The sequence below is a fragment of the Dendrobates tinctorius genome, unplaced genomic scaffold, assembly GCF_039654945.1.
Source record: "Dendrobates tinctorius isolate UK_male_01 unplaced genomic scaffold, ASM3965494v1 ptg000004l, whole genome shotgun sequence".
Lineage (NCBI taxonomy): Eukaryota > Metazoa > Chordata > Amphibia > Anura > Dendrobatidae > Dendrobates > Dendrobates tinctorius.
In genome coordinates, this window is record NW_027361672.1 from 10,971,382 (window position 1) to 10,994,532 (window position 23,151).

The 23,151-nt window shown below is 43.5% G+C and overlaps 1 protein-coding gene across 1 annotated transcript in view; it reads right to left on the bottom strand.

The window, feature by feature from the left end:
* KIAA0319 (KIAA0319 ortholog) overlaps nucleotides 1–23,151 on the bottom strand; it is a 61,585-nt gene that overhangs the window by 28,810 nt on the left and 9,624 nt on the right. The window contains exons 6-12 of the mRNA XM_073566131.1: nucleotides 22,959–23,056; nucleotides 20,808–20,895; nucleotides 19,208–19,300; nucleotides 18,823–18,955; nucleotides 15,059–15,287; nucleotides 13,736–13,859; nucleotides 3,421–3,553 (exon numbers count right to left, since the gene is read on the bottom strand). Coding sequence (XP_073422232.1) covers nucleotides 3,421–3,553; nucleotides 13,736–13,859; nucleotides 15,059–15,287; nucleotides 18,823–18,955; nucleotides 19,208–19,300; nucleotides 20,808–20,895; nucleotides 22,959–23,056 — 898 coding nt within the window. The remainder of the gene's footprint in view (nucleotides 1–3,420; nucleotides 3,554–13,735; nucleotides 13,860–15,058; nucleotides 15,288–18,822; nucleotides 18,956–19,207; nucleotides 19,301–20,807; nucleotides 20,896–22,958; nucleotides 23,057–23,151) is intronic.

Here is a 23,151-nt window from a genome sequence, read left to right on the forward strand (position 1 = left end):
CTGAAAAATGAACAGAGATATAGCTTAGATGTTGCACACATTTGTGAATGTCTTCAAGTCTATGTCCATATAGATGCTATCTAATACATCAAGATAAGGGTCACATCAGCCTGTTTTCTGTTATCTGAGAGATTTGGGCCGATTATGCAAATCACACTCTGATCAAACTCTGGTCAGAGTTTTTCCTTGGACCAGCTCGGTGCGAGGAAAAATTCAGACATGTGCACTGCCCTATAGAATAACATTGATCAGAATTTGATCAGAGTATGATTACCATAATCGGCTCGATTCTCTCGGATGAGACAATATACACTGGTGTGACCCAGCCAAGAGTGATGTTACCAATATCAACAAGGGTGAAGAAGAGGTGAGTAGTACAAACTGCTCTGAGTTACTACTGTGCTTTAACCTTCACTTGGAGCTAGATTTTGAGAGCAATTCCTGCAATATAGCACCGATGAAAGGGTGTGATATATGCCACTATATAGCCATACACTGGCATACCAAATCAAAATTCTCCCATTCTAAAAAAGAAACAAAGAAAAAAAAACACTATCCAGTAGTAGTACTGTCTTCTATTGTATTTTATATAGCAATAAAAATGGATGCCAGTGTAATGTGGAGTGGGGCATTACCTGTGGGCGAGGTACTCGTGCCTTATGCCCTGGCACGCTACATGAAAATGGGGGGGTGGACTTGCACTGTGAGGACGCCAGGCCCATGCAGGCCGCATGTAACCAATGTTGCTGGTCTGCCAGGACCAGGTGTTGGACAGTTCAATGAGGGAGACGAGACCACCATTCAAAAACAAACTTTTTACTGAATGGGAACTAGCTAGGAAATATATACCAGAGATAGCGGGCACACAGTCTTAGGCCAGTTTCACATGTCCTGATATTTACGGTACCGGAAAAAACGCTACCGGAGATATCAGTGTCCGTGTGTGTACTACGTGCGGCACACATGTGGCAACCGTGTGCCGCATCAGGGCCACAAAGACGGCCGGCGGGGAAGTAGTGCTACTGTAAGCCGCTGTCCCCCGGCGGCAGGTGCTGAAGCCGGCTGTCATCCATTTTCCCCTGCTCTGCCGCGATCAGCACAAGCAGAGGAGAATGAATGAAAAACTGACCTGCTGTGACCTCCGGACCGTCGGAGAATGCAAGTGATGAGGTCAATGTGTCAGAGCTTGAACTGCCGTGACCTCATCACTTGCATTCTCCGACGGTCCTGAGGTCATAGCAGATCATTTTTTCATTCATTCTCCCCTGCTCACCGGCAGAGCAGAGGGGAATGGATGACAGCCGCATTCAGCACCTGCCGCCGGGGAACAGCGGCTTACAGTAGCGCTTGATCCCCGGCGGCCGTCTGTGTACATGGAGGACAGTGTGCATTGCCCTCCACGTGCATGTGTGCAGCACATTTTGTGGCCTGTTTGTCCGGGTTAAAACGGACATGTCTGCATGTTTTGTACACGGACAAACGGTCCGTAAAAACACACTGACATGTACATAAACCCATTCATTTGACGGAGTCTACGTGTGTCAGTGTCTCCAGTACGTGAGAAAACTGTCACCACACATACCGGAATATCTCGCTCTCTCTCCTTTAAAATTCCCCCTTTGCCGGATCCGTTAAAACAACGGTCCGGTGCCAAACGTTGTGGTCAGTACAGGAACGGATCCGTTGTCCGCCATTTTAGCGGATTTTAACTGACGAAAAAAACTGATGTGTGAAACAGGCCTTAGCAAAAATCATTTACTTGCCCTTTTTGTTTAGGCCTGTTACATTCAAGAGTTATAAACTCTAGGCCTTGTGGCTAGGTGTCCTCTCCCAGGACCCATCTCCAAACGATCTCTCTGTCACTTCTATCCTGATATATACTTTCCCCATCCTGGTATATGCACCCTCATCCTGGTATATGCACCCGCATCATGGTATATGCACCCACATCCAGGCACGTTCCCCTCATCCTTGTATATTCCCCTTATTTTGATATATGCCCCCATCCTGGTATAAGTGAAAAATGAGGATGATTGACCTCATGGAGATCAACATCCAACACTGCGGAGACACCATCACGTGTTTCTCAACGCAGTGATTCTAGAGCACTGCCCCCATCCCTTATGGGAAATATGCAAAACATGCAAAACAGAAGCCGCGGAGACACCATCACATGTTTCTCAACGCAAGCAATGACTAGCCAGGTCTTTCACCGGGAAGGAACAACCACGGGAAGGGCAGTCTCCAATGAAGGAAACCACCTATGCCAAAACATGGTATCCATCCACAGACAGATGTTTCGGGGTATTTGCCCCTCATCAGTGTGGAGTAGGAAACTGGCTAGTAGGAGCAATGCCTAGTAGAAGACTAGGGCAAATACCCCGAAACAGCTGTCTGTGGATGGATACCATGTTTTGGCATAGGTGGTTTCCTTCATTGGAGACTGCCCTTCCCGTGGTTGTTCCTTCCCGGTGAAAGACCTGGCTAGTCATTGCTTGCGTTAAGAAACATGTGATGGTGTCTCCGCGGCTTCTGTTTTGCATATTTTGCATATTTCCCACAAGGGATGGGGGCAGTGCTCTAGAATCACTGCGCTGAGAAACACGTGATGGTGTCTCCGCAGTGTTGGATGTTGTTCTCCATGAGGTCAATCATCCTCATTTTTCACAGTCTTCTACTAGGCATTGCTCCTACTAGCCAGTTTCCTAGTCCACACTGATGAGTGGCAAATACCCCGAAACAGCTGTCTGTGGATGGATACCATGCTTTGGCATAGATGGTTTCCTTCATTGGAGACTGCCCTTCCCGTGGTTGTTCCTTCCCGGTGAAAGACCTGGCTAGTCATTGCTTGTGTTGAGAAACATGTGATGGTGTCTCCGCGGCTTCTGTTTCCCATCCTGGTATATGCACCCCAATCCTGGTATATGTTCCCCCATCCTGGTAAATGCTCCTCCATCCTGGTAAATGCTTCCCCCCATCCTGGTATATGCTCCCCCAATCCATGTATATTCCCCCCATCCATGTATTTGGCCCCCCATTCCATGTATATGCCCCCATCCTGGTATAGGCTCCCCCAATCTATATATATGACCCCCATCCATGTATATGTTCCCCTAATTCATGTATGTGCTGCACATCCATGTATATGCTCCCCCATCCTAGTATATGCTCCCCCATCCTTGTATATGCTCCCAAACCCGGCAAGTTCGTGAGCTGCAATGCACTTCAGGTGGATGTGTGTTTGAGGATGCCGATCCAGCTGAAGTAAGGACTGGCGTCACGGGGGTCCACACCTGCCAGCCCTGGTCCACAGATACGGAAAAGCTATGATGCACATGCCCACAGGGAAGTTTTCAAAATATAGCCACTATATCCACTTTCTTAGAAATCATAGACAGACAAACAGATGTGGGTACATACCTTATGTTTTCCCATTTATATGAGACAATGCCATGGTCATCTCTACTTTTACTGCCATCTAATGTCATAGAGTCCACTGGGAAAATGATTTCTTTATCAGGACCTGTCTCTGCAACTGGTGGACTGTTATTCTCTATGGGAAAAAAAAGTAAAAGGAATAGAAATGTGCTCCATCATCACTATATTACTGAGATAATACACAGGCAATGTGAAACCATGTAAGGTTAGTACCTGCATAGGCATGGTCTTTGATTCATTTTGTTGTATGTACCGTATGCATGTTTTTTTAAAAGGAAAATTTAGGATTAATACCTATTTGTGCACAGCACTGTGGAATATATTGGAAATATACAGAAAGCGATAAATAAATGCTAATTAGAGTAAATGGATCACAAAACTCCCTTGTTTCCTATACAGTGCCGCAAATATGATATGTGAACCTAGTGTGGAAATTACAAAAATGTCCTTTCTTTTACATGCTACCATGGTCTGCAGCATCTATGGCCTTGTCTCCCATCATTGAGTATATCTGGGACATCATTGGACAGCAGTTGCAGAGGGATTTGCGTGTCCAAGGGCATTCAGCGTGGTGGAACATTCCATTCCACAGACAGCCATTAATCACATGCCAAGGCGTGGAAGGGCGTGTATTTCTGGCGCTCATACACAATACTGAATAAATTGAGAAGTTTGAAACTTTTGTGTGTGTGTGTGTATGTATATATATATATATATATATACAGTGTGGTAAAAACACAAAAATTGAGCTTGGTTTGAGATGATACACATGCAGCGTATAAATGCATGTTGACATTGGCCATAAAACATAAAACCTGCAGAAGACAAAGTGAGCAAAAACCCTGCTGTAACTAAATAAGTAAAAGCAAAAGTGCATCTAAATAATACAGAGTTTTTAGTAATACTGTTTTTGATCAAAAGTAGCATGAAAGCCATCCCACCACGACAAGGTAACTCTGTTCGGGATAGTCCTACACTGTCTAATATTAAAAACCTTGCTTTGTGTCAAAGTTGACCTCAATGTGTGAACAAGGGCAGACAAAAGGACTGGGTCCCAAACAGTAGACACCAGTCTGGGGAAGCCTTATATACAATTTCCAGCTCAGGAGAGGGAGGCCACACCCCAGCTTGCACAGAATGCTAAAAATACAAAGAAAAAACACAAAAATTGAGCTTGGTTTGAGATGATACACATGCAGCGTATAAATGCATGTTGACATTGGCCATAAAACATAAAACCTGCAGAAGACAAAGTGAGCAAAAACCCTGCTGTAATTTTTAATATTAGACAGTGTAGGACTATCCCGAACAGAGTTACCTTGACGTGGTGGGATGGCTTTCATGCTACTTTTGATCAAAAACAGTATTACTAAAAACTCTGTATTATTTAGATGCACTTTTGCTTTTACTTATTTAGTTACAGCAGGGTTTTTGCTCACTTTGTCTTCTGCAGGTTTTATGTTTTATGGCCAATGTCAACATGCATTTATACGCTGCATGTGTATCATCTCAAACCAAGCTCAATTTTTGTGTTTTTTCTTTGTATTCTTTGCATTCTGTGCAAGCTGGGGTGTGGCCTCCCTCTCCTGAGCTGGAAATTGTATATAAGGCTTCCCCAGACTGGTGTCTACTGTTTGGGACCCAGTCCTTTTGTCTGCCCTTGTTCACACATTGAGGTCAACTTTGACACAAAGCAAGGTTTTTAATATTAGACAGTGTAGGACTATCCCGAACAGAGTTACCTTGTCGTGGTGGGATGGCTTTCATGCTACTTTTGATCAAAAACAGTATTACTAAAAACTCTGTATTATTTAGATGCACTTTTGCTTTTATTTATTTAGATACAGCAGGGTTTTTGCTCACTTTGTCTTCTGCAGGTTTTATGTTTTATGGCCAATGTCAACATGCATTTATATGCTGCATGTGTATCATCTCAAACCAAGCTCAATTTTTGTGTTTTTTCTTTGTATTTTTTGCATTCTGTGCAAGCTGGGGTGTGGCCTCCCTCTCCTGAGCTGGAAATTATATACAGTGTGGTGCAGTGACCGCTGTGTCCGCTAGGGGGCGCTGTGTGGGTGTCCCAGGACAGCAGTATAAGCATTACCCTGATAGGTGTAGGATACTGAAAGATCATAATGATCAGCAGAGGTACTGCTGAGTAGCACGTTCCGTTACAATGTGTCAGGGAAGCCTGTGTGTGGTTGTATGCAATAGGACCTTGTGTGAGGTCAGTCATGTGATCACCTGTGGGTGTGGTTATGGACCATATAAGGTACCTGAGGTCTGGTCACAAGGGGGTGAATGCTGAGACCTGATTGGTCCAGTTTGGAAGGTTCCGTGTGGAGAAGGATCTCCTCACTAACAGCACGTGTGGACACTGTGAGTAATGGCGATGTGTGCCTGACCGTTCCCAGGGAGAGGGAAGGAACGTTTGCAGTGTAAAGCAGCATGCAAGGTAACCCTGAGACGGGACTGCTACTGAGAGACTGTATAGCCTGCTGGCTAGATGAAGCACAGCCTGTGTGACTAGGAGGGCTATAGGGGAGCAGAGCTCCAGTGTGAAGATACCCTGCTGTAAGACTGTTGCATATTACTGCTGGAGGTTTATGAAGGATGAATAAACCTCATGGACTATGATTTGTTGGAAAATCCTGTGCTGGATGTGTTTTTTGATCGCTGCAAGCGAGTGTCCCCCAACCCTGAATGACAGCGCTATCTCACAAATGGTGGAGAATTGCTAAGGGCAATATAGTAGCCTTGTTGCTGGGGGCAACGGAAAAGGACTGCCAAAAAAAAAAAAAAAAACTTTGTTGCTAAGGGCTGCGGTTCCAACAGCACATGTTGCAGTGTTGGCAACGCTGAGCCAGGAGGGCTGACTGTTGTGGAAGCTGTATACTGACAGCAGCTCAGTGAAAGAGACTGCTGATTGCTAGGGTGCCTCTGCGGATAAGAGGTACCCGAGGACCTGTGTGGCCGACACAGGTAACGGACAGATGTTCGTTGTTGTACTGACCTGGGTCAGTGTTGGGAGGTTCTGGGCGAGGAATCGGATCCCTGGAACACGTGATATGACCTTGGACCTGGTGAGGCCGGTGTGTTGGGAGACCCAGGGAGGAGGGTCGGCTCCCTGAATAGCACCCGGTGTGCCCTGTGGGTTGGATGGTCTCAGGTGGAGACGGTACATCCTGAATAGCGCACAGACAAGATCCGTGAGTTTTTTTGGAGTTTTTTTTCGTGCATGTGTTTTTCTTTTTTCCTCTGCAAAACCTGAAGGTGCTTGCTGTGGCTCAGTGGGGTCACGAAGGTCTCGCAGCACAGGAACCTGGTGTTTTCCTCTTTGAGCATTGGTAGCAGACGCTGTCTGTCTACACCATCCTGCTGCAGCTTTATTGCATATGTCTAAGCGGATACAGTAGTTGTGGCTTTACACAACTATTAAGGGTGAGTACCCTGTATTATGTCATTATACCCATTATACCTGCACTGGTAAGGCCCTATGGGTGCACTTTTGTGGTTTCTTTTATCTTCGAGGGTGACAAGCGGCTTCCGGTAACCCGGCGGGGTTACGAAGGGGACAAGCTGCTTCCGGTGGATCGGCGGGTCCACGAAGACGGCGCAGCTGGAGCTGCAGGGACTCCAGCCGCTGTGTGTGTGAACAGCAGCCGGTGGTGTCGGTGATCGGTGACAGCAGGAGTTGTGGTGGTGCCAACAGACTTGTGTGGTATCGTAAAAAAGACATAAACTGTACTGTGTGAACTGTGGCATAAGAAGTTCTGCAGAACGGACATGGGGAAATCCCGCAAGGGGGCGGTGACCCAAATTGGTGTGGTAGCCCAAAAGGGGGTGGTAACCCAAAAGGGGGCGGTGACCCAAATCAGGGTGGTAACCCAAAAGGGGGTGGAGTCCCAAATTGGCACGGCAACCCAAAGTGGGGTAGTGGTCCAGAAAGGGGTCAAGTTTGAAGAAATGTCAGCACTAGATGACTCAGTGGGTATGTCTGGAGTACCGCAGTGTGTGTGTATGACTTGGTCAGAATGTGGGATATCCTTTCCGGATAGTGACGATGGGCCGCAGGTGTGTACCGTGATGCTGCATCGGGAAGGAGTCCCTGGTAGGCTGGACTCAAGGAGTCAGGTGACTCTGACAGGAACTCCGCTCATTTTATCTCTGACCGAGAAAAACGTCAGAGTTCGCTGCGTCCACAGGGTCGTTGTGAATTATAAAGTGGACAGAGTCCTGATTGAGATGACAAAGGGAGAGTGCCAAGGTGGTAGTATGCCACCAAACTTAGTGCATACCTTTGAGAGGCGCCGGGACTTTGTCATATTTAAAGATGTGGGGCAGGACGATAGAGACGTTTCTACTGTAGGGCTAGCAGACACTGAGACGCTGATGCCTCCTAACGTGGACAGCCTAGACGTAAGGGCGACCGGAGAAAGAATTGCGTCAGACGAATTTACTGACCTGACGTCACCTGAAGCGTACCACATTGTGAATGAGAATGGTGTGGTAAACAAAAAGACCGGAGCTGACACATGGATAGAGAGTGTCTTGGGGGTTCACCGTACGGTGTGGTGTGACTGTGATGTGTTATTGCCAGTAGCCACCACTAGGACAGAATCTAATGCTGTGCTGACTGAAACTCGTGACAGGACTGGTGGTAACCTGATCGAGAAGATAACGGGAATAGAAACACAGTCAGAGGGTAACCGGGGGGTTCACTCGACTGATAGGACTGACTCAGTGGTACCCTTTGACGATGTAATTAAAGAATTAGTGGTGCGACACGTGCTGGCCAAAAGAGAACAAGATCAGGAGATACAACTAATAAAAGAGACAGTGGAAGAACATGTCAAACAAGAGAGAACCTTGAGACAATTGGCTGAGCACAAGGTGGAGGGGCTCGAGAAAGAAGTCTTGGAGCTCAGAGGTCACCTGTCCACCTGGCAAAGTGTGAACAAGAGCCTTAAGGAAGAGATGGAGGAACTCAGAGGAGTAGTAGAACGTCTTCTGCGGGAGAAGAGCTTGGACGGAGATGTGCAACGGCTGGGTCCGAGTGATAACAAGACGGAACTACCGGTACCTATCTTGGCAAAGGCTCACGAGGAGATAAAATCTCCTGAAGTTGGTGAGCAAAGAGCCGAAGAAGACAGTCACCCGGTCGGGTCAACTGTAGTGAGGGAAGTGTCCATGGTAAAGCCAGAGTCTTCTGTCCAGGAAGAGAGCAAGACCACGACCTTCAAATCTGTGATCGAAGTACCCGAAGACATGCAAGAAGCCTGTGCGGAGGAAGGTGTACATGAGGCTTTCAAAGAGGCGGTCAAAGCATGTGAGGTGCACTGGGCACCTGAGGCTCGGCAGTTGGTGATAGTATCAGCCATGGAAGATACATCAAGCCGAGTAGCTGTCCTGAAAGAGATGCATTTGCAGTGTCTACGTGTCAAACAATTGGTTAGGCAGAGTAATATGAAGGCTGCTCGACGCCTAGAGATAGCAAGAGAGGCTATGGATCGGTTGGGTTTGAGGAAAGATGTGGTTCAGGTACCCAAAGCTCTGATTGGGAGAATCATTGGAAGGTCCGGGAAGGTAATGCAAGACCTTGTGAATATCTCCGGTGTGGTGAGGATCCCTCCTGATGATGAAGACCAGGTATCCAGGGAAGTGGATAGGATTTCCATCATGGTGGTTGGCTCCGTGGAAAACCTGAGAGACTTTCAGATGCTCGTGGAGTACCTGCAAGAAATTGAGCAGTTGAGGCTGGACCGCCGGCAAATTAATAAAGAAATACAGAATACCAGGTGGCGGCCGCCTCCAACCCAGAATGTAAGGAACCGAACGGTTCCTCCAAGAAGTGACATGGCAGGTGGCAGAAGAGTGTCACCAAGGGGTAGTTCGACTGGCAGGATGACGTTGAAAGACCATAGTTCCTGTGAGATGCTGACTGAGTCAGACTCAGACCAGACAGCAGGCTCTACTAAGACTTTTGACCGCACCAACCGAGAGAGATGGTCAGGGAGAGAAAGATCAGGTGACGAAGCGTACTGCAGACAGGTGGAGACTAGAGAGTGTCTGATGACGCAGACAAACCGTGACTGGGGGTCAAAGACAATGACCGGTATCATGACCGCTGGGAGCGGGGAAGGCCTAACTTAGAGATGAGGCCGTATGACAAATGGAGACGGTTCTCTCGACCTGGTGGGCAAGGTGTAGTGAGTGCCCAGTCTCGAGAGCTGGGGGTTATGCTATGTGTTCAACCCCACAGGTTTGAACATAGGGGGGAGGTATGTGGTGCAGTGACCGCTGTGTCCGCTAGGGGGCGCTGTGTGGGTGTCCCAGGACAGCAGTATAAGCATTTCCATTACCCTGATAGGTGTAGGATACTGAAAGATCATAATGATCAGTAGAGGTACTGCTGAGTAGCACGTTCCGTTACAATGTGTCAGGGAAGCCTGTGTGTGGTTGCATGCAATAGGACCTTGTGTGAGGTCAGTCATGTGATCACCTGTGGGTGTGGTTATGGACCATATAAGGTACCTCAGGTCTGGTCACAAGGGGGTGAATGCTGGGACCTGATTGGTCCAGTTTGGAAGGTCCCGTGTGGAGAAGGATCTCCTCACTAACAGCACGTGTGGACACTGTGACTAATGGCGATGTGTGCCTGACTGTTCCCAGGGAGAGCGAAGGAACGTTTGCAGTGTAAAGCAGCATGCAAGGTAACCCTGAGACGGGACTGCTACTGAGAGACTGTATAGCCTGCTGGCTAGATGAAGCACAGCCTGTGTGACTAGGAGGGTTATAGGGGAGCAGAGCTCCAGTGTGAAGATACCCTGCTGTCTGCTATAAGACTGTTGCATATTACTGCTGGAGGTTTATGAAGGATGAATAAACCTCATGGACTATGATTTGTTGGAAAATCATGTGCTGGATGTGTTTTTTGATCGCTGCAAGCGAGTGTCCCCCAACCCTGAATGACAGCGCTACCTCACAACAGTTGTGGCCAAAAGTATTGACACCCCTGCAATTCTGTCAGATAATACTCCGTTTCTTCCTGAAAATGATTGCAAACACAAATTCTTTGGTATTATTATTATCTTCATTTAATTTGTCTTAAATGAAAAAACACAAAAAGAATTGTCCTAAAGCCAAATTGGATATAAGTCCACACCAAACATAAAAAAGAAGGTGGACAAAAGTACTGGCACTGTTCGAAAAATCATGTGATGCTTCTCTAATTTGTGTAATTAACAGCACCTGTAACTTCCCTGTGGCACCTAACAGGTGTTGGCAATAACTAAATCACACTTGCAGCCAGTTTACATGGATTAAAGTTGACTCAACCTCTGTCCTGTGTCCTTGTGCATACCACATTGAGCATGGAGAAAAGAAAGAAGACCAAAGAACTGTCTGAGGACTTGAGAAACCAAATTGTGAGGAAGCATGAGCAATCTCAAGGCTACAAGTCCATCTCCAAAGACCTGAATGTTCCTGTGTCTACCGTGTGCAGTGTCATCAAGAAGTTTAAAGCCCATGGCACTGTGGCTAACCTCCCTAGATGTGGACGAAAAAGAAAAATTGACAAGAGATTTCAACGCAAGATTGTGCGGATGTTGGATAAAGAACCTCGACTAACATCCAAACAAGTTCAAGCTGCTCTGCCGTCCGAGGGTACAACAGTGTCAACCCGTACTATCCGTCGGCATCTGAATGAAAAGGGACTGTATGGTAGGAGACCCAGGAAGACCCCACTTCTTACCCCGAGACATAAAAAAGCCAGGCTGGAGTTTGCCAAAACTTACCTGAAAAAGCCTAAAATATTTTGGAAGAATTGTCTCTGGTCAGATGAGACAAAAGTAGAGCTTTTTGGGCAAAGGCATCAACATAGAGTTTACAGGAGAAAAAAAGAGGCATTCAAAGAAAAGAACACGGTCCCTACAGTCAAACATGGTGGAGGTTCCCTGATGTTTTGGGGTTGCTTTGCTGCCTCTGGCACTGGACTGCTTGACCGTATGCATGGCATTATGAAGTCAGAAGACTACCAACAAATTTTGCAGCATAGTGTAGGGCCCAGTGTGAGAAAGCTGGGTCTCCCTCAGAGGTCATGGGTCTTCCAGCAGGACAATGACCCAAAACACACTTCAAAAAGCACTAGAAAATGGTTTGAGAGAAAGCACTGGAGACTTCTAAGGTGGCCAGCAATGAGTCCAGACCTGAATCCCATAGAACACCTGTGGAGAGATCTAAAAATGGCAGTTTGGAGAAGGCACCCTTCAAATATCAGGGACCTGGAGCAGTTTGCCAAAGAAGAATGGTCTAAAATTCCAGCAGAGCATTGTAAGAAACTCATTGGTGGTTACTGGAAGCGGTTGGTCGCAGTTATTTTGGCTAAAGGTTGTGCAACCAAGTATTAGGCTGAGGGTGCCAATACTTCTGTCTGGCCCATTTTTGGAGTTTTGTGTGAAATGATCAATGTTTTGCTTTTTGCTTCATTCTCTTTTGTGTTTTTTCATTTATGACAAATTAAATTAAGATAATACCAAAGAATTTGTGTTTGCAATCATTTTCAGGAAGAAACTGAGTATTATCTGACAGAATTGCAGGGGTGTCAATACTTTTGGCCACAACTGTATATGCACAGCTCTGGCAAAAATTAAGAGATCACTGCACAGTTCTATATAAATCAGCTTCTCTACATGTCTGACAGCCATTCCATTCCAGTGTCAGTTGAATTCCAACTAGAGTGCACCTCATTCTACTTAATGTGCTTCTGATTAGGTGATCACCTGAACCAAATCTTATTTAACGAAGGAAAGTATAAAAAACCCTGCTTTGGTGTTCACAATCCTCTTGCAATAGTACAAGCTGGATAGCAAAATAAGTACTAGTAATATCCCAAAAGTAATAGGAATGAAAAAATAACTTTTAACCATGCCAATGGAGTTGAAATGAAAAGCCTTGAGTGAGGGAAAAAAAGGCTCAATTCTGGCTATACTAGCACAGGGATACAGAGAGCGTCATGTTGCCTCCATCCTTAAAATTTCTAAGACGGCAATCCATTACAACAAGGTCAAGCAGCAGACATTGGGGACAACAAAGCTACAGACCGGCAGAGGGCGAAAACGACTCTCCAATGACGTCATCTTATTCGAATGTCACTCGGCAACAGCAGGATGACATCAAGTGACCTACAAAAGGAATGGCAAATGGCAGCTGGGGTAAAGTGCACAGCAAGAACAGTTCGTAACACGCTCCTAGTGGCAGGGCTCAAGTCATGTAAAGGTAGAAAAAGCCTTTCATCAATGAGAAGCATAGGAGAGCAAGGCTGAAGTTTGCCAAAGACCAAAAGGATTGGACCATAGAGCTCTGGAGTAAGGTAATCTTCTCTGATGAGTCTAATTTTCTGCTTTGCCCAACACCTGGTCGTCTAATGGTTAGACGGAGACCTGGAGAGGCGTACAAGCCACAGTGTCTTGCACCCACTGTGAAATTTGGTGGAGGATGGGTGATGATCTGGGGATGCTTCAGCAAGGCTGGAATTGGGCAGGTTAATTTTTGCGAAGGATGTATGAATCAAGCCACATACAAGGTTATCCTGGAAAAACAGTTGATTCCTTCTACTCAGGCAATGTTCCTCAACTCTGAAGACTGTTTTTTTTTTCCAGCAGGACAATGCGCCATGCCACACAGCTAGGTCAATCAATGAGTGGATGAAGGACCACCAAAACAAATCCCTGTCATGGCCAGCCCAATCTCCAGACCTGAACCCCATTAAAAACCTCTGGAATGTAATCAAGAGGAAGATGGATAGTCACAAGCCATCAAACAAAGAAGAACTGCTTAAATTTTTGTACCAGGAGTGGCATAAGCTCATCCAAAAGCAGTATGAAAGACTGGTGGAAAGCATGTCAAGATGCATTGAAAGCTGTGATTAAAAATCATGGTTATTCCACAAAATATTGATTTCTGAACTCTTCCTGAGTTAAAACATTAGTATTGTTGTTTCGAAATGATTATGAACTTGTTTTCTTAGCATTATTTGAGGCCTGCAAACGCTTCATTTTTTTGTTCTTTTGACCATTTCTCATTTTCTGAAAATAAATACAAAATTTAGTGCTTGGAAATTCTGAGACATGTTGTCAGTAGTTTATAGAATAAAAGAGCAATTTACATTTTACTCAAAAACATACCTATAAAGAGAAAAATCAGACAAACTGAAAATTTTGCAGTGGTCTCTTAATTTTTGCCAGAGCTGTATATTTATTTACATATTGCAAATGGTTTGCTTTGTTAGTACACCTACCAGGATGCACAATCACAGTAACTTGAGCAGTAGATTGTTGGTTGGAGGAATCGGTGACTGTCAACTCAAAGTTATATTCTCCAGCCTGAATCGCTGTAGCTTGAAGATAGGGAGAGTGCACACCCTTTATAATACAAAAGGAACAAATCATGGAGCTCCATATACAGTGGATACATATTACACTTACATTATTTAAAATAGTTTTTTTTTTTAACAATACCAATGGTGCTACTGAGTAAAGGTTATGCATAATTTTGCAACCACTTTTTAAAGTATACAAATAAAGCTATATATATATACGGTACATGTCAGAAGTGTGTAACTCTATTCCATCTTTACCGTCTTCCACTAACCTGTGACCTAAAACCAAACTACACACAGACTGTGTCCTTAGTTTGTAACCATGAATACTTATGAACTTAATCAGGGAGAGAAAACAGCTCACCCTTGGGAGTAAGCGCATGGACAAGATGCGGCAATCCGTACTGCGTGAAGCACAAGAAATGGAGGTCCAGCACTTTTCTGAAGAAAAAAGATTTATGGCTTTATTGTCCACAAATTGAAATCCAGCTTAGAGCAGTAAGAAAATCATCTGAAGCATCTCAAATAAACAAATGTTCTTGAACATAGAATATGAGGCTGAGATTAAGAACATTTGTTTGAAACGCATCAAATGAGTATCTTTCTTCTCTAAGCTGGATTTTAATTTCTGGACAGTAAAGTCATAAATCTTTTAGCCTCAGAAGAGTGCAGGACCTCCTTATCTTCTGCTGTCCTATGAAGACGTATAGGTCTGCATAGAAGCTGTATACGCAAACATTAGGAAACATTTTTAATGAAACCCATTTGCTGTTAGCAAAGCTGGTGCAATTTACACAGGCCAAATGCTGTAGGGTTGGTAAATACATTTGCAGACGTCCCCTTAATGAAATCTGAAGTTTTAGTAGGATAGATATATTGAAAGTATAAATCTGACATGTGCCACTCTCACCAGCCATCTTGGGGGTGCTGCAGTGCTGACTAGTCAAGATGTCTTTCAGCAGGATGTCAATCAAGGCAATGTGGGTGTGCTTGCAAGGAGACTGCAGCTATGATTACCGGTGAGAGCGGTGCTCAGTTGGTTTCTACCTTGATTATAGTCCTACTAAAACTGCTAAGTTCAACAATGGAACCTGTGCCAAGGTATTTCTGAGCCTTATAGTATCCTGCACATGGTTTGTTAAGGTTCCCTTTCACATTTTTTGTAAGCCTTTGTTTAAACTGTTTTTTTTGTTTTCTTCTATTAGAGGTATTAAATCAACCTGTCAAGCCCATCACATTTACCTGCATGGCCATCACCTTTCCTGTACTACTGGGGCTTAGGGACCACTCATAGCTGATGATCCGGTGGTCATCGCTGCTCAGATTTCCATTTAAAGAGATGTGATTTTGAGGAAGGGTTATGAGCTGATTGAGTCCAGCATAGGCAATAGGTGGGTGGTCCACAACCTTCTTCACAATGACATTGGCTTCAGTAGAATTTGTGGCTCCATCAGAATCAGCTACAGTTAACCTGAAAGTGGAAGATATAAATCTAAGACTAAAAAGGAAACAAGAATACTCCTAAGGATAAACCAATGTCCCACCCGGAGCATTGAAATTAACATTATCTTTAAAGTACAATTTTAGAAATATGCCGGATCACTTCTTCAGTCTGTAGAGGTCATGTCATTTGTCCGTACAGTTTAATGTTCTTATTATTTATGAAAGTAAAACTCTCTTTATACAACTAGAAACGTTCAAGATCCCATCCTGTTTTTGTGATGCCGATCTGTAATATGGAGCCATAGAATAATCTGGGCCTATACTGTATCTCTGTATCCACGGATTCCATATTATTTTATAGAACATCTGTGAGAAATAAAATGTGGCATAGTGCATCGAATGCTGTAGAAAGCATATATTTTCCCATAGAAACATTGCCTCGTTGCAGTCTAATTCATCAGCACATGTAGTGTGCATGGCACATTTATAGCAATTAAAGGGAACCATTCATTAATATCCACAAACGCTATTAACCTACAGATATAGGGTTACTCTGCAAATTAACAGTGTTACAATGCTGTCTGACCACCTTATTGAAAGTGTGGCTACTGGGAGAAAATAAATATTATTTCTCCCGGGAGCCATTGGCTTTTGGTCATACATGCATGCCCAGAGAAGCTACAGTCACAGCTCAGTACACAATGGGCCATAAGCACACCCTAGGTCTTTGACAACTCACTCTGCAGCGCATTTTTGTAGAGCAATCTTTCAATTAAATTGCCCTTATAACTGTAGCCATTCAGTTACACCTCAATGACTGGCGGCTCCCAAGAGGAATAAAGTTCATTTTCTCCAGTTAGCCGCCTTTTAATAAGGTGACTGGAAAGAATTGTAATGCTATTAACCTGCAGATTAACCCCACACCTGCAGGTTAATAGCATTTTTGGACATGACAGGTTCTTTATAATTTTACAGTTAAAAATGGGAAAGGGGGGCAGGAAAATGCGGCATTCATCTCAGCCTATGCTATGGCATGAGGTAAACTGGAAACTACCTCAGACATTCTGTACACAATGAGGTTGGGTGGCTTTGTCCTTGACATCAATAGGCTATGTCATTACTTATTGATTATGGAGAGCTGAGTCCCAGGACCCCCATTAACGCTGGTTTATCATGGCTGCTCCCTCACAGATTTTCCCCGCACGGCTCCCGATGTGCATGAACATAAATATGGAAAATCACAGAAAATAGAAACAGCCGAGCACCACCGGTGATTCATAGAGCCAATACCATCAGCTGGACAAAGATACCGCAGGCATAAAACCTTTTTTCCTTCAGGTGCACACCAGAGCAAGATGCATAATTCAAATGAAATGAACAGAGGTGGCACTCACCAGAATGAAGTCCAAACTTTACTGGTCCAAAATATGTTTAAAACATCTCAGGCAGATGGGGGGCTAAAGAGTGCAAAGACGACGGCCATTTCGCTCTGTATTGCGCTTCTTGAGTGACCTGTAGAAGCGCAATACAGCGTGAAACGGCCATCGTCCTTGCACTCTTTAGCCCCCCACCTGCCTGAGATGTTTTAAACATATTTTGGACCAGTAAAGTTTGGACTTCATTCCGGTCAGTGCCACCTCTGTTCATTTCATTTGGACAAATATGGAAAAGAATTGTGTATAATGCAGCACAAATCTATTCTGGATGCACTCACACCCTTGTACAAAGTCCATTTAAAGCAAAGTGGGCAGCAGATCACAGATTACAATATGGGACAAGAGAATATTCAGTTTGTAAAAAATTATAAATTGAGACTCTCAACTATCCAGCACAAAAGAGAAAGAAATATGCCTCTCTGTGGTTATGGTAAGATATTTATTTTGGAGCGTCACTAATTAACTAATTGTTTATTGCTAATTAACATGTCTCTTCTGTTTGGGCAGATGAAGCATCTTAACCCTTTTCTGTGTTTGCAGTGAGGATGATCAAGAATACATACACACTTGTGAATAAACTATAGGAAAAATTCTGTTCCTTTCCACTGTAGGCTGCCGCGTTTTTTGCTTTGGATCTTTGGATGAACTACAACACAAATATTAACCAGGCAGGAAAAAAACTGATGGACTTCAGCTCCTTCGTTCTCTACGTTGGTGGAGGTCCTCAAGGCTAAACCTAGTGATGCCCTAATGGAGGAACCTTTTTCAGGTACATCCTCCGCTTATATCTCTGCCATTATGAAGAAGAGCAGCTAACAGCGTAAGCCGCATGTAAATATGACTGTTATAGGTGATAATTAAAGGGATCCTGTCATATGATTCGAACCACGGGCAGCATGAATCAGAGCGGCTTCTTCATCACAAACATCTTTATTTTACTCTGAAACGCTGCTGTTTCAAAGAAAAACTTACCGTAGCTGAAAGCATGACTGCAGACAAGGTGACTAGTCCATGAGGTATGTACCCGGTGGGCAATCCCACCCGCTTAGCTAGTCTGACAGGTCCTCTAGCTGAGCGAGAAGCTAAGAAGAACAGACCTCATGGACTAGTCACCTCATTCTCCGCTGCACTTTCAACTGTGTTAAACATACTGAACATATTTGTAATAAAAGAGTAGGTCTCTTCAAAGAAGACCTACAGTATTTCCATGTCAAAAGTGTCCAGTTTTTCTCTTATTTTATTCTCACTGCTCCGTTGAGTATTCTGTTTTTTTTTTCTTTATTAAAATATGCCATACTCTTCCAGAGATATGCTCTTTTTTTATTTAGTGCACATTTTCATGGCCATTACCAAGGGGGCACTGCACTAAGAATTCTCTGGGGACGAGTCCCTGGGCTGCTCGTTTGGATCTAAGCTCTGCCTGTGGCTGTTAATCTGTTAAATGCCGCTGTCAATCTGTGACAGCGTCATTTACAGCGCACCAGCAAGGGGGCGCCATTCATTGGCGCTACCGTAACGAGATTGCGGGATGCTGATGGGTTGCTGTGACATCCAGGGTTCTGCTGAAGACCCCCTTGCTTGTCATGACAGTACTCCTGTGAAAGTCAGACTGTAGCTGAGACTGATTTTTGCTATATACAGCAATACTGTGGTATTGCTATATATAGCACAAGTGATCAGATGATCGTAGTTTCAAGTCTCCTGGGGGGACTAAAGAATACAATGAAAAATTAGAAAAAATGTTTTAAAAAAATTTAAAAAATAAATGTTCAAATCACCTCCCTTTTGTCCCATTAAAAAATAAGTAATTTAAAAAATACATATTTGGTATAGTTGCACTGTAAAAGTCCACGTTATCAAAAAAGAAAATATAAAGTAATGATATGTTGCCTAAACAAACAGCTTAGCATATACTTTATCTGTAGATATTTCCATCTGCCCACTCAGTGTGTTGTACCCCACATGTCTGTAACCAAGCAAGAACCAATGGTAAATGATACCATAGAACAGTATCCATTACACCACTGACAAAGGTTTCTTATACATCATCACTTTCACAGCTGTCATTTTATGGTAGAGCATAACTCATAAGCCAAGACTAACTGATGTACAAGACTTAAGCCTTACCTAAATGTATAGTTTCCAGGAACCAAGTTGGACAAATGTAAAACTGGATTATCCCCTCCCGTCTTCATTTCTTGTAATGACCCCTCGGTCTGTTCCCAACGATATGCTATTATTTTATCATCGTCAGCACTTTCTGTTTGGAAATCAGAAGAGAAGACGCAATTTCATCAAACTTTCTACAAAGTTCCTACATTGGGTATATAAACTGGGATCCTTAGTGAATCACATGCACCGGAGCCATTACTGAAAACATTAAATTATTATGTTCTTATCCTAAAATGAAAATTTAAATTAGCAAATAATGACATTGATACGTCATGGTGTTCAATCTGAGGCTAAATAAGTCTACACTTATGTCCCATAAGAGAATAACCAGAGCACTTACGACTCCCATCAATGAAGGCAGATGTAGTGGGCAGCCATACTTCCTGCGTTCTCGGAGATACAACTGCAGTTGGAAGAAGATTGATTCTGACAGCTTCAGAAATTAGGGAAAATATTATGTTAAAATTAATGATGTTTCATTTGCTATTTCTGCTTCATATTTTAAATACAATTACACTGAATGTATGAATACGGATGCATTATTCAGGATATGGTACAAGGATTTACCACTTACGTTTATGTTTTATCACATTTACTGCAGGCATAGAATGATATACATGTATATGACACAGGCATTTATGCATACAGAGGAGAGCAACTCTGAATAATACTACAATTTTTGATTAAAGGGACCAATAGTTCTGTAGATTCATCCAGGCAAGGACCTTAACCCTAGAATGCGTGACATCTGACATATACACTTTCACATAACCCAGGCCTTTTAGGCCATTGTGCAAATCATATGGAGGAACTCAAATAAATAACTTTTACAAGGTTATTTCAAAATTGCAAAGTAAGATATGAAAAACTAAAGTAATTTTGCAGAAAATAGCAAAAAAGTAAGCTACCCGGGCCTACGCATAAATGTGGGAAACAGAAACATTGGATTTATCAAGCCAGAATTATGGCCAAATTTTGGCCAAAAGACTGTCTTTCATAACTTACAAATTCATTATGTGTTTCAGATACGTTCTGCACCTCGTATGACAAGGTGATGTGGTTTGGCTGAAAAGAGATGTACCTTAGTTGGAAAGGGTGTGTGCTAACATCCAACCTCATGCACCGAAAAATGTCCCAAAATTTGGGCTCAAAGCAGCCAACTAATAGGTGGTGCAAACTTAGAGTAAACAGGTTAAAAATGTAATATGAGAAAATGTGATCAACATATCAGCCCACATAAGGTCTCCTTGTATATTTGGACTTATGGATCTGGTGGATCCTATTAAGAATCATTAGAGGTTTAAAACCTGTTGCCTGATTGTTATGCTTGATATGTATTTTTAACCTTGTACCCCCTACATTTTTTCACCATGATATCCCTTCACAATGAATTTTAATTATTTTTCATACTTGAGGTGTTCTTTTTTTTTTAATTGTTTCTCAGTATACTAGATAGCAATTAATGGAGTTGTCAAATCTTAAAGTACAAGTCTGCAGTCACTATATGTGACTAGAGATTTGTGAATCCTCACATCGCGCACACTGCATGCTGTGAGGATTCTCCAGTGGTGGCACCTGGAGCAGCAGGCGTGTGACTACAAGCATGTGATTTGCATACATACCAACACCTCCTGATTAGATGGGCACAGCCTCGCTAAATGCAAGTGTATTGAGAGAGGTCGGATACAGTCTAGTCAAGAATCATTGAATACAAATATTATTTACAAGAAGTATCCGTTGTACAGTTATTCCTTCTTGTGCAGCCTGCATGCTGAGCATACTATGCAACGTGGCAGATAAGGTAACTGAAGATACACAATAGTAAAACATTATACATTTTGTGGAGGACTGGTTTTTTACATGGAGAACTGAGAAGATGACTGCATTACTGGAATGATAATGTAAAAATATTCTTTATGAATAAAAAGAGTTTTTATTACCTGGCTTGACAGTAATGTTAACAAATCCTTCTCCAGCCACATTTTCTCTTGAAACAGAGACTTTCAGTTTATACTTGCCTTCTGTAAGCTAACACAGAAAAAAATGAGAAAAGCTTTGAAGACATGACTGAGATTTACTAAGGCTGTATTTATACTTTGTTGGCCGTGCTTACGTCAGAAATCAAAATCTATGTCGCCATTCATTAAGAGCAATGGTGGCCTTGATGAGGTGAGGGGGCATGTTGGAGTGACAGCACCTTTTTCATGAAGAGGCGCATGCCTTAGAAATGACATACACCTCTACGTGCCTCGCCACAAATCTTGATCACTGTGGATTTTCCTGATTGTCATGATTCCACCCCTGTGTGTCTGGGATCCAGTTACTGACGGCTCAGCTGTCCAATCTGGTAAAAGCGTGTGATGAAGTTGTCAGTACTTTGACAGCTCAGTGTCCAGTCTGGTGCAGGGGCATGCTGAGATGTCGATGTTTTGATTTACAGCTCGGCCGTCCAATCTGAGACTGGGAGGTGGTAGCTGTTTCCAGGTGTTCATTGTCCCAGGTGATTGCTCTACTACTTAGCTGGGCTGTTAGGCCCAAACCTCTGCCAGAACTACGTTCAGCTCTGTGTGGGTTGTCTCTCTGTACCTTGTATCCTGCTTGTTGATTCTTTCGTTGCCTGACATGGGACCTCGCTTTGACCATCTGTCTGTTTAACTCCTTTGTTCTGATCCGCTATCTTCCTGGTACTTTGATCTTGGATTATTACCTTACTACACCTTTGTCTCTTTCCTCTGTTTATGATGAATCCTCCTAGCTTTTGACCTATCCCAATTCACAGCTTGTCCATGAGAAATGACTCAGCATCACATTACGTCTAGCCCATACGTTTTTCTTTTTCACCATTATGGATCCTGTTTGCTCGCTTAGTGACCAAGTGGCGAATTTGGCACAGATGACTCAATGTCTGGCTATCGAATGGTAGAGTCTGGAGCCATCACAATATCAGTTGCAGGGTCAAATAATTAAGTTTATGAATACTTCCTGTAGCCCTCCACTGCGGGCAGTGGCTGTGACATCCGTATCCTCTGATGTACAGTTGGTCTCACCCGAACCTGTAATGGCCCTCCCTGATGAAGTTTTGGGAGAGAAAGACCAGTTTAAGGTGTTTAGGAAGAGCTGTTTCACCCTGAATCCCTGGTAATGTGAGCTCCATTGGGTGGGAACAATCATGTAGGGGCGTACTGACCTGTCGATGTTTTCATTGACACTTCGGCCATCCAATCTAAAACTGGGAGGTGCTGGCTGTCTCCAAAGTTCATTGTACAAGGTGATTGCTCTGTTACGTAGCTGGGATGTCAGTCTCAGATCTCTGTCAGGTGTACATTCAGCTCTGTGTGGTTTGTCTCTCTGTGCCTTGTGTTCAACTTGTTGATCTTTCGCTGCCTGACCTGAGACCTTGTTCTGACCATCCTTCTGTTTAACCCCTTTGTTCTGATCCACTATCGGTATTTTGACCCCAAACTGTTACCTGACTACGCCTATGTCTCTCTCCTCTGTTTATAATGTACCCTCCTGGCTTTTGACCTCGGACTCCTTGACTTTCCCAATTCACGGCTAGTCTGTGAGAAGTGACTCAGCGTCACACTTATGAAAAAGTTGTATACTTCAAAATGCATTGACTATTAAACAGCATATCTTTGGAATCTGATCTTCTCATCATTACTGATAAGACTTGCTGTTTTTTCCAGATTGTTTTGTGATTTCACCATAAATCTTACTGCAGTCAGGAACTAAATTAAGATTTGTGGTGTACGGTATTTCATAGCTTGTCACTCTCACAACTATGCTCTGTCCCATCCCAGTATCACCCCAGCTCCGCACATTTTGGCAAAGCTGGACGAAACAGGCGCAAATGTGCCAAAAGTTACTAGTTTTTTGCGTTCTTCCAAATGTTTTATGCCAGATTCTGGCGAAGGGCAGTAATCATGTAGACAGGCTCTGATTCATGCCGCCAGCGGTTTGGGCAGCATAAATAGAGTGACGGATTTCCTTTAATGCCACAAAACTGATGCAGATCTTTAATTCCCCTATGGGGATTTATGGATTTCCATTAGTGTAGAATTATACAAAGACAATGGAAGCTCACTTACTTTTGACAGGGTAGGTGACCTTGTATTTGTCATTTTCAGCTCACCCTGAAATTCCGTAGGTTGTGATATCAGTTCCCACTCATAGGTATACGTCATGTCTGTAAATGATATATAGAACATGATTGAAAATTGCAATTTTGGCATTAGGAAGATTAAAACATTCAGATTTTTTTTTTAATGATGTCTGTTATTA